Here is a 16,616-nt window from a genome sequence, read left to right as displayed (position 1 = left end):
AATAATTCACGATCATAAATAAATAAAATAACTAATAAAATTTTCATTATTAATCGTAATAACTAATTAAATTCGATTACAATAGCAACAACAATATATCAATATCTCCCTATTCCAATTTATTATGTACAGATTGTCCTTTTTTTTTTCATGTACTATTTTTTTTTCAAACATTTCTTTTTTTTTTAAATAATATACATGATCCAGATCCAGAGCTTCATCTTCATCACCCTAAACAAACATTCATCTCATCTCCATACATACATACATACAAGGTTTATTCCTATTTTTATTTCTATTTCTAACCACCTAATAATAAAATACATACATATATGTTTAATTTCTAAATTCTACTTAGTGTCATTACAATATATACTGTTAATAAAATAAAAAATTATCACTATCATTATCATTAAATAAAATTATTAAAAAAAAAACTTACATGATTTGGATCTCCAAGATAGTTAACAATATGAAGCTCCGGTTGATTTACTTCCTTAGTTTTCCTTTTCTTTGGCATTTTTATTTTACCCTTTCCTGAGCTTCAGTGGTCCAACTATGGTGAAGGAGTGGGGTTGAGAGTAAGAAGAAAGGGAAAGTTGAGAGTGAAAGAGAGAGTGTTGTACCGTGTGAAAGAGAGAGGGGTATAGGGGAAACGGTCACGGGCCACACCAGGGGAGCCAGCTGCATGTGCGACGTGTGGCAAGGGGTCACCAATCGGTGCCACCGATTTCAGACGTCCCTCTCCCAGAAATCGGTCCCACCGATTTCCTTCCCCCCAATCGGTGCCACCGATTTCTTTCACGGCGCCGTCACATCTCCGTCAAACACCCCAAACTCCCATAACTTTGAAAAACACCTACACCTCCCCCATATCAAAATTAAAAAACTCGACAAATACATATATATAACACGAAAAATCATAACAACCAATTACAAAGGTAGATATAGCAATAGCTTCACTCTATTTTAAAAAAAAATTCAAAACGAATGAAGGACATGTAAAACCCATAGGCATTGTAAATAACAATGACATATTAGCTACAACTTATATCATTTTGAGAAAGAAAAAAAAAACTCACCTGTAATTCTTTTCGTGTGAAGTTAATAGTAAAAAATCATTAAATAATTTGACAGATTTAATTAAATTATCTTCTAATGATTCTTAATTATCAACTGTATACGAAGATAACTGCATATGAATTTTCATCCATCAACCTCGAATCCACCTTAGATTTCTGTACCTTTGCTCTCCTAGTTGCTCATAAACAAACTCAAGTTGAGGAAAGATCTTGTGAAGTAAATCATCCATGTTCTTGCAATACCATAGTCTCCATCTCTTCCAAAAAATAAGAGGAAGGATAATAAGTCCAAACCCAAATGTGAATCCCAACTCAACACTTAAGAAACTCCAGTTAATTAAAGTTTTCTTTTCAGAAGATGGTGACAATGGTTCTTTGATTCCATTTTCACCACAATTCTTGGTTAATGGAAGGCCGCATAACCCATCATTACCTTCAAAGGAGTATGCATCAAAAGTTTGAATCTGGGAACCTGTTGGAATTTCCCCCACCAAATGATTGAAAGAGAGATTCAACACTGAAAGAAAATATAGACTTGAAATCTCAGTAGGGATCCTTCCACTCAAATTGTTATACGATAGATCCATGGATTCAAGATTCATCAAGTTTCCTATAGAAGATGGAATGTGACCAGAAAATGCATTGTGTGACAAGTTAAGAACATGAAGTGCTCTCAAATTCACAAGCTCTTCAGGAATTGAACCTTCAAGGTGGTTGGATGAGAGATCCAATGCAGTAAAGATGGAAGGAACTGTGATGAAATTTCTATGTGACCCTTTGTTGACAACTGTAACTGAATCCAAATATCGGCCTCCGAGTTCATTCGCAGTCACAAGATAAGCAAACAAGTGATCCACCACAGAAGGAGATTCTCCTACTAACATTTGATTCAATTTCATTACTATGACTCTGTCAATGATAGTGATCAAATCCTTAAAACGTATGGTATCATGATTATCAAACATGTCAAAGAACAAACTTCCATATCTTTTATGAGCTTCATTATCATCACCCATCATTTTAGTCCATCTCTGCAAGAGAGATCCAGATACCATACCAGTCAAATTATTGGAGGCTAGATCAACAATATGAAGCATCTCCCAATTGTTAGTGCTATGTTGGCATCTGATAGGACCTTGGAGTCGGTTCGACCTTAAAATCAGAACTCGGAGGGTGGAAATGTTGCCTAGAAAGCATGGGAATTCATTGTTGAGCATATTGTTTCCCAGGTTCAAGACTTGAAGCTTTTGACAGTAAGCCAGAGACTTTGGAATAGCACCAACCAAGGTGTTTGAATCAAGATCAATAACTCTCAAATTACATGAATTGGAGAGTGTATCAGGAATATGACCTGTGAGTTTGTTTCCAGCAAGATTCAATACTCGAAGATTATCGTTTCTTGCTGTCAAACACTCAGGAATTGAGCCATCAAAGTTGTTATGGGAAAGATCGAGCAACCGGAGAGAAGAACTGTTGCAAAAGGATTCAGGAATTTGTCCACCAAAGCTGTTGTTTGAAAATGAAAGTAAATATGTGAACTGAAGATACTTGTGAATGTCACTTGGGAAAGAGTTGAATTTGTTGCTTGAATAGTCCAAATGTGATCCATATTTCGTGATCATTGGAACCGTCCCCTGAAGTTGGTTCGAGTGAAGATCAAGCCGGAGAAGATTAGACCCTGGATTTTCAAAGGGTTTTTCCAAGTCTGTGAGAAAATTCTTGGAAAGATTCAAGATAATCATGAACTCAAACTTCCAAATCCATTTAGGAATTGTTCCATGAATTTGGTTGTTGGAAAGGTCTAGAAGCCGCAACTGGGATTGATTTCGCAAGAAACTTGGGAATTCCTTTAACTTGCAGGAAGCTAACAACAACATTGATAATCTAGGAAATGGAGGAAGGCTAGGATTATTCTCAATGGTTGTTGCATCAACTAACAAGTTATTATGTGAAAGGCCTAAAACATCTAGATTTGGTAGTGTCTGAAATCTCTCAAGCTTTATGGTGCCATTGAATTGATTCAGTGAAAGTTGGAGCAAGCTAAGTCTTTTAAGAAGAGAAAACGACATAGGAATAGGCCCTTGTAATTTGTTGATACTTATATCAACCAATTCTAACTTGGAGTTTGTTGCATTTGGGAATTCATCCAAGAAACCTTCAAATTCATTATGAGACAGGGTAAGCTCTTGTAAAGATGGAAGTGTGAAGAGAGTTGAAGGAACTCTCCCACTGAAGAAGTTATCACCTAAATCAATTGTGTGGAGATTTGAAAGTCCTTCCCAAAGAGTAGAAGAAACAACTCCGTTCAATTCATTGTGAAATAGGGACAAATATTGGAGATTCTTGGACTTGTTAAAAGATGGAAGAAAACCAGTGAATTTATTGAATGACAAGTCCAAATGGACCAACTTCGCGAGTTCGGATAAAGAAGCAGAGAGTGTCCCATTAAATTGGCAGTCAGATAGATCTAAAGTTGACAAATGCTTCAAATTTGAAATAGAACTTACTAACTGCCCAGAGAAATTTGTATTGCTGAGATTCAATGCTTCTAGAAGATATCCATCTTGCAGGAGTTCTGGCAAAGATCCTTGGAGATGTTCATTGTCAGATACATCAAGAATCTTCAGTGCTTGAATTTGGAAGATACCCTTTGGAAAGACACCAGTCAGGCCGCAATTACCGAGTTGCAAGGTTGTCAAATTAGCGAAATCAACAAAGAATTTTGGCACAGAACTTGACATATTATTCAAGTTGAGTCGAATCACTCGAAGCGAGCGAAGTTTTGAAAGTGAAGAATCAATTGGCCCTGATAAGTTGCATGATGCCATGCTCAAGACTTGTAGCTTTCGCAACAACGATAAGCCTCGGCACCACTCCTTTCCGCCACTAGATACTCTTACACCATCCAAATAGAGTTCTTTGATCTCAGTAAGATTCTGGAAATAGATCGCTACATTCGGATTCTTGAGTTCTAGAGTATTTTGTGAGGTAAATGGAGTGGACAAGTCCAAAGTGACCAGATTTTTGAGGTAAGAGATCTCTTTCGGAATTTGTCCATAAAAACCAGCATTTGACAAGTTCAAATGCTTCAAATTCTTTAGCTTCTTGATCTCAGAAGGAATTGGAGAGCGAAAGACATTGTAAGCCAAATTCAAACTCTGCAGATAGTGCAGGTTGAAGAGACTTGAATTGTTTAAACCTCCAGTGATAAATTCCTCACTCAAATCAAGACCAATTACATGTCCCTTGTTGCATGATACTCCCGTCCATTGACAATAACTATCACTTTCATTCCAATGAACTAGTTTTTTGGATTTGACAGGGTTGAATTGAAGGCTTTCTTTCAAATGGAGAAGTAAGGATTCTTGGTGAACAAGACTATGGCCGGTCACAACATGAACATTGATACTAATTATCAAGTTTATCAAACAAAAGGATACTAAGAAGGACAAGACTCGATGAAGACTCATTGTATGTATTTGATTATTTGGTTAAGTATGGTGATGAGGATAGTCTAAAATAAATTGAAGATATGCCTTTTATAGATAAAAACAGCTCATTGTTTTAGTTGATTTCAAATTCTACTATATTATAATAATATGCACTATTTCTTTGACTCGTTAACTTATCAATTACTCATTGCTATCTTCCATTTTCTTTCTCTGGTTTGATAATTCAAAGTACTCAACTCACCAAAAAAAATGTGGAGTGAAGTACATAATACGTTACCTTTTAGAGGGAAAACACAAAACATCAGTACACTTACGTTCTATAATATTTGTAATTTTAGAAATTTAGTACATTTATAATTTAATATAAGTTATTGCTGTGAATTTTGGGATATTCTCATGGGTTATTAAAGAAACTGGATAGAATAGTAGTGGAATTTGATTTTTATGTGATAGCCTATTCGTAAACTATCATGTTGCTATATCGCTAATCTTAGCCAATCTAAATTTTGTTATTTTTTACTTTCTGGTTTTTATGTTTTTAGCCGTTTGCCTAATAGTGTTTTTGTGTGTTTTTTTCTGAATTTCACTAAGTAACCAACATTCAACCGGTCAATTATCAACAAATTTGTTATTAATTGGTACTTTTGATTTTTTTTAAATTATTATTAATTAGTAATTATTTAAATTTTATTTTTTTTAAAATATAAAATTAATAATTATTAATTATAATTATTTAAAATTGACTGATTAAAAATTATTTATCTATATTTTCTCTTATTTTTTACCAATAATTAAGGTTGGCTTTTTCGGTGGAAGTTGGTTTAATTTTTATTTTAGGGTTAATTTTTAACGTTTTCCGTAGAAGTTGGTTTAATTTTTATTGTTACTCGTATTTATCCATGAACCCATATTGGAAGCTGATATATAACATACTTTATCGTCCAACTTTTAACATAACTAAAGTGAGACTGATACGATGCGTAAAAAAGTAATTTAATTATACTATATATAGTATATTTTAATAATAAGTATTATATTATTTAAAAATTAATTAAATAATATATAAATTAATATTAAATTTCAATTATTTTATATTAAAAATATTTTGTAAAATATTTATTTGATAATTTATATATAATTCTATATAATTATTTAACTTAAATGTAATACATATTAAAATATAATTTATTATTTTAAAAATTAAATTATTTTATTTAAAAAAACAAATTTTTATATTAAAATTGTACAAAATTATATTTTTATTTATTGTTTATATTTTTGTATTTATTTTAATTATTATATTTTGTCCTCTTATGTAGTGTTTTTTTGTTAGCAAATATAAAATAATGAATAAGAATAAAAAATACATAAAAAATATAATATAAAATTATGAATTAAGTTTATGATATATATAAATGTATCTAGTAAAGAGATATTTTAAATTTGGGATAAGTATTGTTTTGGTCCCACTTTTAGGGTCAGAATCGAAATCGTCTCTTACGTAATTTTTTATTTAGAATCATTCTTAATGTTATATTTGGTATTAAAATCGTCCTTTTTGACTATTTTACCCTTCTACTCCCTCAGGCAGTTTTCGTCCATCACTGGTCGTCGAAAAGCTGAGATGGACTGGTTCCTGCCATGCTGGCACGCCAACGGTGTAGTGACGTGGCAAACAAAACTTTTTTGTTTGCAATGTGGTCTCTTTCCCTTTTAAATTTCTAATCCCCAATTTTTGTTTCATGAATTCTCTTTTTTATTCTCTTTTTCTTCAACCCCATTATCTACTCTCACTCTTTCAAATCTAATTATCTATGCAACAATAATGTAAAACACCAATAGTTATTTATCAACAAAAATATAATAAATCACAGTACAAACCTTTCAATTGGTACCTTCAACTAGTACCCGTATCAAAGATAAGAGAAAACAAAGATCATTTCGTAACTAACACAAAATAGAATTCAATAAATTTTGTATAATTCTGTAGAATTACTAATCAATTTATCATACACAATGGCTGACAACAACGATAACATTGATAAAGTCTTAATCTTCCCTCCCCCTTCACTCGTAGCTAAGGCCGCCTTCTCTCGCTGGAGTTCCACCCGCTATAGCTCTCCATCCAAGGTCACATTCACCACCGGCAACCCCACAGAGCCAACCCCTGTCAGCAACATGCTATTCCGGCCTCAACTTTCACGACGGAACTCCTCCGACATGGTGTTGGAGCCGTTTCGGAAGGGGCGCATGGTGACGTTCCGGGATAACTTCGACGACGAGGAGCAGGACGACGAGGATGGGTCACGTCCGGATGGCAATAGGACACTAACAATAAGAGAGGCAGTTACAGCACAAGAGGCGGCAGAGGCGGCTGCTGCAGGGGAGGTTGTTGGAGAGGGAGAGGAAGACGAGGTAGCACAACCAGTGATGATGTCACTGATGGACTTGTTGGAGGAGATTGACAGAGAGATGGGGCTTGAAAGATCGAGGTACATTCTGAATGATGATGAGAAATTTGTTGAGGATGAGGAAGATGAGGATGGTGATGGTGATAACTTGGAATATAGATTATATGATAAAGGTCATTGATGATTGGATTTAGAAGAGTGAGAGGAAAGAATGGGATTGAAGAAGAAGAGAATGAGAAAGAGAATTCAGGGAATAAAAATTGGGGATCAGGGTTTTAAAAGGAGAAAGGGAGTAGATTGCAAACAAAAAATTTTCGATTGCCACGTGGTAGAAACCAGTCCACCTCAACTTTTCGATGACTAGTAATGGACGAAAACTTTCTAAGGGACTACTATGAGTCCCGGAGTGTAACTTCGAGGATAAAATTGAGTAACTATTAACTTCATGGACCACTTTGAGCTTCGAGTGCAACTTTAGGGACCACTTTGAAGCTTAACTCAATGAGTTGTCTTAAGGTGATATTCTTCGTTCATGCTCTGTGCCTCTTCCCAAATAGCATCCGGTTCAATTCTTTTGCTATCAAAAAGCTATTTGTTCCTAGATATCCAAATCCTCCATAGGACTGTCGCAGGAAGACTTCGATGCTTCTTATTAGAACACTATTACTTTATCTTTAACTGCATCTCACTCCACTAATTGCAAAAACTGTCATTCCTATCAACTTTATTTGGATTGTTGAACAAGAGCCCAATGTGATTCTACACTTGTCGCAAGTGATTGTAGGTAAGCAAGTAATGGGCCAAGGTTTTGTCTTCCATTTCACATCTTGGGCATATTGCAAGGACAACTTGAATGTGGGCGTGCAGTCAATGTCTCACTAGAAAGCGACTGTGGAGAGCTTTCCATGTAAAGACCTTAACTTTAGCTGGACAGTCAAGAGCCCAAATCGAGTTTCATAGATTTTTGTCTCCGAAAACTGGTGGAAGAATTTTGAGTGGCGGATGAAAAAAATTGAAGCATACCTCATATTCTGACCATATCGAGTAGACAGTCACGGACCCAGCAACAAGCATGAGGGGCACTTGCCCCATTGTGTTTTTATTTTTTTAAAAAAAAATAGTTATATATAATGTGCTCTTATTTCAAATTTTAAATGACTCCACTACAAATAAATTAAATTCAATTGGCTAAAGTTCTAAATTTATTTTTTATTTTTTTTATTATTTTAACTATTATTTAACCTAATCAAATTTAGTTTTTGTGTCATCATTATTTTATTCCCTTAAATCTTCTTCTTATTTTTATATTTTCAAGCTTTTTTTTCTATTCCTTATCTAGTAGTCATCTTCTCTTCATCAAAAGTAAATTTTAAATTCTTCATTTTTTTATATAGCTCTCTAGGACTCTATGTATCTTTCAATTTCATTGTTTCTCTTTTTAAAATTTTCAATTGTAAATTTTAATTCAAACAATTATAGTTTAGATATTAATCTAATGTTTTACTTTTTTCATGACTTTATATATTTTATTTTATTCTCAATTTATTTATCCTTATTACTTGTTTTATATCTTTTGTTCTATTATATGTACCTATGTTGCATATAAAATTTTAAAATGAATTGATTAATTTACTAATTTAGAATATATTTTTTATTTTTAAATATAATAATAAAAAATATTTAAATTACAATACATAATTAAATAGATGCATAAAATCTTTTATCTAACATTATATCAAAATTAAATTAAAAAATATATAACAAATTTAATTATTTTAAAAAGAAAAAAAGAAAAAAAATCGTAAATTATGTTTTTATTATTTTATATAAACATACTTTTTATATACAAATTTAATTTTTCTAGTATTTATATATAATTCTAATTTCAAATTATAAATATTAGTGTACCATTAGTCGTTAATGTGCTAATTGATTCAGTTTTTTTATTATTAAATGTGTATAAAAAATTAGTTAGGATAACAAATTTTTTATAATTTAATTAAAATATTTTAAGTTCAAGTTTTAGAAATAAAAAAAATAATTTTTTTATAAATTATATATAATGAATATTATTTTAAAAATAAAGGTGCTCATTAATTTTTTTTAATTTTTATATCTCCATATAATTAATAATGTTCAACAAATTTTATTTTAGTGTATATATTTTTGTCCCTACTCCTAAAATTTTCTGGATCTGTCACTGAGAGTAGGAATCCCCTTTTTCCTTGTACCAAATCAATTTATCTTCTTCTTTAATACTTACTTGAAATATTTCTTGTGTAATTTCTATTGTGAAGTTGCTGGTTATTAGAGGTGCATTCCAATTACCTTTTTCAGTGATGAGTTGAGAGACCCAAATTAAACTTGGATTAAGCTCCTGATTCTGTCCCAGTGTCAATGGTCCTTGTCTTCCAACTCAATAATCTTCTATCTTCACTGTTGATCTTCTTCCAATTTGTCAAAAAATTTTCTTTTTCAGAACTTTTCGCCCTTCTAATAGACTTCTCCAAACCCATGACGGATTGTAGCCAACATCTGCTTTTAGAAATGAAGAATATCTAAAATGTCTGCTTCTGAATACTTTAGTCACTAAGAAATTCGGTTTGGTCATCAATCTTTATCCTTGTTTTTCTAGCATAGCAAGATTAAAAGCTTTTATATCTTTAAATCCCAAACTTCCTTGATTTTTTTGTCTACACAGTGTGTAGGGATGGCAAACGGGTCTAAACCCGCCGGGCTGGCCCGCCTAACCCACCAAAAAAGGTGGACAGGGCTGAAAAATTAGGCCCACCAAATAGCAAAAGCCCTCCTAACCCGCACCGCTTAAACCGCGGGTTTTGGCGGGGCGGGGCGGGCTTCCCTGCCGGGCTTAGTATTTTTTTTGACAAGGGGTATTTTTACAATTTTTTTGGCCAAAATCTAACTTTTTCCAACCCAACTTACAAGAGAATGATGATGAAAATTGAGTATTTTTTATTATATTTATTTTATTTTAGAGACAATATTTATAATTATGTTTTGGATTATATTTATTTTGCTTTGGGAACAATATTTATAATTATGTTTTGGATGAAAACTTGGTTTATAATTATGTTTATTAGATATTTATAATTACAAAGACTTTAATGTTTATGAATATAAAAATTATAATTTGTTTATATTTTTAGAAATTATAATAGTTAAAAGTAAAAAAACAGAAGAGATTTTTTTATGCCTTTATTTATATTATTTAATGGTTAAAAATAAAAAAAAGAGGATATTTGGCGGGCTTAGCCCGCTAAAGGGCGGGCTTCTGGTGGGCGGGGCGTGCTTGCCCGCTTGCCACCCCTAACAGTGTGTCCCACTTAATCCAGTGAAGTCTTCTTTTTCCTTGTCTGCCCCCACAAAATTGCATAAGCAGTCTCTGAATTTCGTCTATGAAATTTTCAGGCAATTTAAAGCACTCCAAAGTGTATATCGGGATAGGCATACCCACAGATTTAATTAGAACTTCACGACCAGTAACTGATAGTAACGATCTTTTTCAGTGCTGTAATTTTTTTTGTAACTTTATCTTTGACATAAGCAAATGTTGTATTTTTTATTTTTGGATTGGTGTTGGTAAACTCAGAAATTTGTCTTAAGCGTCAACATTTGGGACTTGAAGAATGGTTGCAAGGATTTTTCTCTCTGATTGCGGTGTATTCCGACTGAAAAACACAATAGATTTATTCAGGTTCACCTCCTGTCCACTTATACTGTTGTAGTCATTCAAAACCTACATTATATTTTGGCATGCCTATTAATTTGCTTTGCCGAAAAATATAGAATTATCTGCAAAAAATAAATGCCTGATAGTAGGACAACTACTGTCTGTGCTCGATAATATCATTATTCTGCTCTCTTCTTTATAGCAAATGGGAGAATCTCTCTGCGCAAAGAATGAAAAGATAGGGTGAAAGAGGATCTCCTTGTCGGAGACCTCTTGTAGGTTTAAAGAAACTTTTAGGTTGTTGACCATCTACAGTAACATAATAGGAAATAGTAGTTACACACTACTTCATCCATCCTATCCACCAATCACAAAACTCCAATTGACTCATAACCTTTCATAGGAAGCATCATTCCACTTTGTCATATGTTTTGCTCATGTCGAGCTTTAAAGCCAAATCCAATCACCAAATTTTTTATTCTTCAAAAAATGAATGTACTTATGTGCTATTAGGACATTCTCACTAATCAACAACCTTTTTATGAATGCACTCTGATTATTATTGATCACCCCTTTAAGATTTTTGACAATTGATATAAGAGATTAAAAAACGAATAGTAATAAAAATGTTATGGAGCATGTATAAGTGGACTGAATAATTTAATAATAAAAATCTTATTATGTATAAGTTATAGAATTTAAATATTTGTAATTTAATTTTTTATAATAATAATTATTATTATTATAATATTTTAATCTATATTTATTATATTTAATTAATATTTTATGTTTTAATTCAATAATAAATAAGATTTTTTTATTTTTAATTTTTTTTATTAAAAATAATTAGTTAATTTTCATCTTTTGTTAAATTATTAAAATTGTTGATGTAACATCATTAATAAAAAAATGATTTAAATTTATTGTAAAAATAGTTGTTATCAACTTTATATATTATAAATAGCTAGATAGATAGATAAACAAATAGATAGATTATTATGTTTTTGATATAACTTAGAAATTGAGAATGTATACCAACTGATAAAATCATCGCTTCCATTAATAAAAAAAAATGTGCCATGCATTATATAAAAAAAATTTAGCTAACATATGTTCTAACGACACATAATAAGTTTATTATTAATGAAAAGTTTTAAATTTTTTATTTAATAAACATAAAATAAATATCTTGAAAACTTAAATTTTTTGTATTTTTAATAAAAGATTTTCTCAGTTTATAATCTTAAATCTTAATATATGTTCTTAAGACACAAGATAAATAAATCCAATATAAAATCAACCCTCAAAATTTTCGTCATATTAAAAACTTTGTTCTTTAATAATTAATTGCAAGCTGAAATTCAATATTATGAATAGAACAATAATTGAAGGAACCTGTCCAAAAAATAAATGGAAAAAAAAAATTAAGGAAGCTTAAATATTCATTGAAACAAACTATTGAGATCATAAGCTGAGGCAGGCCTAGCAACAATTTCTCGACAGAACCAAGTCTTCAGTTAGAATTTAGCAACACTTTGACTTGGGTCTTCCCTCTAAAGTGGGTCTCCTTCAACAATAGTCAACATGTGTGCTTTGTTTTCTCTTCCGAGATAAGTGGGGTTTTCTTTTTCCACCAATTGTGATAATTGGTTGTCATTTACTAGCTAGTGCTTGTGAGTTGACTTACTCGTCTTTGAAATTGTTCTTACATTGAATGACTCACTCGTATTTTGTTATTGTCAAAATTAAAGAACTAAATTTTGCCTTGTGGAGTCCTGGTTTATCATTCTTCGAATAAACTGTGGGTATTCCCTGTGATGCGCGCAAAAATATTATGTAGAAGTGAAAAAAATTTAAAAGCAAATCCATATGACACAGCATAGTTAAAAATTTGAAAGTTTAAAAGTTTAATTGAGATTTAAAAGTTTAAAATAATATATTTATGTATAAAAATATATTAATATTATTTTATAATTTATTATTTTAAATTAATTAATTATTAAAAAATTATGCTGATTTGATTAATTATCCAAATTTTTTACAATTTCTTAATTTTTAACCGATTCACTTATAAATTACTTTTATTTTGAATTAGACTGATCTAGTAATCGATTTTTAATTAACCGGATTGAATTGATTAGGGGTGTGTATGCCCGACTCGACTCGAAGAACCGGCCCGGCCCCAAACACTTTAGGAGCTATTTTGGTGTGATTTCATTGGGTCTAGGGCCGGGTAAGGGTTTCAAAAATAGACCCGGTCATTATTTCGGGTCGGGTCCAGGCTATGGGTTGGGTCACCCGAAGTCGGCCCGGTGGCCCGGTTATTATATACAATTAATATTTTGTGTTATTAGTGATGGATGATGGCTATTCTTATGTGGAATTTAAGTATTGTACACCTTAATATTTTGTGTTATTAGTTATTATAAGACTATAAGTTAATGTTTTATGTTTAAAAAGCGTAAGATTTTAGACTAATGCATAATATTGTGTTATTTATATTGATTTAAATATTTGGTGTTATTAGACAATATTAGTATTAATTATGGTTATGCTTTAATTTTAGAGAAGAGTTGGTTCTTGTTATATTTTTCTAAGTGAATTTTACCATGTCAAATAATGGTTGGAGTATTGAAAATTTGGATATTTTCACATGCTAGCTTATAAGAAGGTATCAAGGTAATGTAATGTTAATGGCCCAGTTTTCACCCGGTTTTTACCCGATATAATCGTAGCCCGAAAGTGTATAGGTTTCATCAGGTCTAGGGCCGGGTTCGGATCTAATAAATAGACCCGGTATATATTTCGGGTCGGGTCTGTGTCACATCAAACCCGGTTTCACCCCACCCATGCACACCCATAGAACTGATCTAGTTTGATTAGTTGGTACATATTTAAAAGTAAGTAATTTTATGCATTCCTAATTAGAATCACATAATACTTTATAACATTTTTATAGAGTAAAGTGGTAAATAAATTTTAAAAAATTTATATTTTGGATAGATTAATTCCTAAAAAAAATATCAATAAATTTTTTTACCATAATAAACATAAATAAGTTAATTTAAATTAAGAGTTTTTATCTTAATTATAGGACTATCTTCAAAAACTTTATTAATATTTTTTTTTAAATTAATCAATCCAAAATATAAATTCTTAAAAAACAATTATTTGTCACTTTATTCTTTTTTATAATAAAAAAATAAACCATCACTTTGTACTTATAAAAAATTAATTAATTAGTACACTAATTTTAAACTAATTTGGTTTTTTTGTCAGCTTGCCGTGTACTCATGGTTATTACATATTTATATGTAGAGGAGGGAAGGGAAAAAAAATACATATGAAAAATTCAACTAACAAAACTTTTGCAAATGTATCTGTAACGGGAAGCCTTTGATTGTGTACTCAAAAAATCAAAAGTCATGCCCTTAAATTTCACCTTAGGGAATTATTAATTTTTTTGTTCCAGAGTCTTTTTATTTAAAAATGTGTAAAAAAATAAATAATAAACCAGAAATGAAATAGAAATTTCTTACTAATGTTTACAGTATTTTTATTTTCTTTTTTACAAATCTTACAATATATTGTGGAGAAAAATAAAAAATAAACAATCGGGGTAATTTGCATTAATAAATTAAATGAAGTTTAAAATTACGCATATGACCTAAATTAATTTTCATTACACATCTATCTTAAAACGGTAATACTAGATAGAGAAAAAAAAAACAGTCAAAACTTATCTTATTTAGCATTCATTAATTGTTGTAATAATTTATGTGTCTACCAACAAAATAATAATTTATTTCTATTATCAAAAGTTGAATTCTACAGAAATAGCATTATATTTCAACAAATCTAAACTCAATTCCACAAGTTTTACAGAAATAGCAACGACGTATTTCAAAAATTGAATTCTACAAGATTTACATAGTTATAATCCATAAGATGTAAATTCAAAAAATCTCAACTTAATACAAGCATGTAAAGCTAACAATTCAATCATAATTCTCAATGTTGGATGGTCTATATTGTTTAGGACTTTGACACTTCTTTATTAACCTTTTTCTCTTATATATATATATATATATATATATATATATATATATATATATATATATTTCACTTTTTGTTGTTTCTTCCCTTTTTTTTCATTTACCTTGAGGAGAAGTATAGTGGATTTGACATTTATCTCCCAGAGCTTGTCAAGGACTGAGTCTTGTGTTTGCAAGATGGGTTCCACAGAAGGATTCCCAGCAGCATTGGATACAACATCATCTATCTTTCCATACTTCTGTAACAAACTAGGCATGTTAACTAACCACTTCTTAGAGCATAGCTTTCAAGTATTTTTGCAAAGACTTAAGTTTAGGTAAAAGGATTAAAGTAATTCTTAGTCTATAGCTTCCAGAGCAGCATAGTACATATAAATTCATGGTGGTGGACCTTAATAGAACATGTTGCTCATAAGCACCAAGATTGCAAAAACAGATCATACAACACAGTTTATTATCTGAAGAAACTTTTCAACCTCACCTGTATGGTTTTGTTTATCATGAACTTCCTCTGTTGTGCATCTGAAACATGGCAAACCAAAGCCGACACTTCAATTCCTTTAGCCCTTAGCTTTTCCGCAGCTGCATCAACATTTTGCTGCAAAAGTGTTCAATATTATTCCTTTTCGTGATGCAAGGTGGAAAGATAATAAAAAGGAAAACATATAAATATCATATAATAGCTACACGCTTGCTCCAATCCAGAAGAAGCTTTCTGATAAGGTCAGATATAGAAGCAATTTATACATCAAAACTTGATGCAGTATGCTGCATATTCACTCATTTAGTGTTTAGAGAAGTGAAGATTGCTGACCAAACAAGACCTAAATTTATTTGAGAAAATTTGTACCTAAAATTAGCTTCAAGATTTTGTGCTCCAAACTTCCTACTAAGAGGGAAAAAGGATAATCATAATTAGATGGCTAGCTTTGGAGCTTGAATATATGAAATCATGACAAAAGAGAAGGGAAAAAAGGTTTCTTGGCTTAGAAGTTTCTTGAATATATGAATGTTGGCGAAAGGATAATGCTTTTTTCTCATCTTTCCTTTCCCATAAAACAAATAGAGCTACAAAAACTTCTAGTCTTGCAGGATCAATATTTAATAAATCATGTACTAACTTGTTCAACTTTGAATAATCAGACCTTAGCCTTAGAAGCATTGCATACTCATCCATGTATGTTATGATGTATGGATCAATTGAGCGGCCTGTAATCACAAAATAGTTAATATAAATTAATAATTGCAGCTAGTAAATGCATGTAATAAGGAGGTTGGGAAGCAGGAAAAATTAGTGGTGTTAAATTAGTAATCATAATGGCCTCTTCATTGTTTCCAATAATAATAGCTTCAACCTTCATATACAATATACATTAGAAATTACATGTCAAGTGATCAATTCAAGTAAAAATTATGTAAAATTAAGTTAAGGAAGGGAAGGGAAGCCTTGGAGTAATGGTTGAGTTGCCTTTATGTGAACTCAACATCATAGATTCAAACTGTGATGGTTGAGCTGTACACCCTTTGGGTGTGGCTTTTCTCTAGACAATGTTAGATGCTTGTGCACCATACTAGTCTTTTTTTTTCTTTTTGTCAAGTTATTAAAGGAAGGACTGTTTGGAAAGCGATTCTTTCCAAAACGAGAATCTAAAAAGTATAAAAGTGTAAAAGGATGCATAAGTGTGTATTATTTGGGAAATGTTGTAAAAGATCTGCAAAGATGTCCAAGCCACCTGCCAATATTGGAAACAAAGTAAAACGGCTAGCATGAGATAGATATCACATGTAAAAGGTGAGAACTAAACTATAAACATATATGAATTTTTTCTTTGTATAACAGGTTTGATTAAGACAAGAAAACATAAAAGCCATTGCATTGAGTTTCTAAACAAGAAAACAATATAGATACAAGTTTATTATTTTGG

General features: G+C 31.2%; 1 protein-coding gene across 1 annotated transcript; it reads right to left on the bottom strand.

The window, feature by feature from the left end:
* Positions 1–556: 556 nt before the first annotated feature.
* On the bottom strand, positions 557–4,552 carry LOC112743696 (receptor like protein 24-like). Its single transcript, XM_025792995.2, has 2 exons — positions 1,245–4,552; positions 557–818 (listed from the first exon to the last, which is right to left on the bottom strand). The coding sequence occupies exons 1-2, from the start codon at positions 4,550–4,552 to the stop codon at positions 557–559; spliced, it is 3,570 nt and encodes a 1,189-aa protein (XP_025648780.2).
* Positions 4,553–16,616: the final 12,064 nt, after the last annotated feature.

The sequence above is a fragment of the Arachis hypogaea genome, chromosome 14 (assembly GCF_003086295.3).
Source record: "Arachis hypogaea cultivar Tifrunner chromosome 14, arahy.Tifrunner.gnm2.J5K5, whole genome shotgun sequence".
Taxonomy (NCBI): domain Eukaryota; kingdom Viridiplantae; phylum Streptophyta; class Magnoliopsida; order Fabales; family Fabaceae; genus Arachis; species Arachis hypogaea.
Note: the sequence above shows the minus strand (reverse complement) of the source record. Positions and strands in the feature narration are given on the sequence as shown.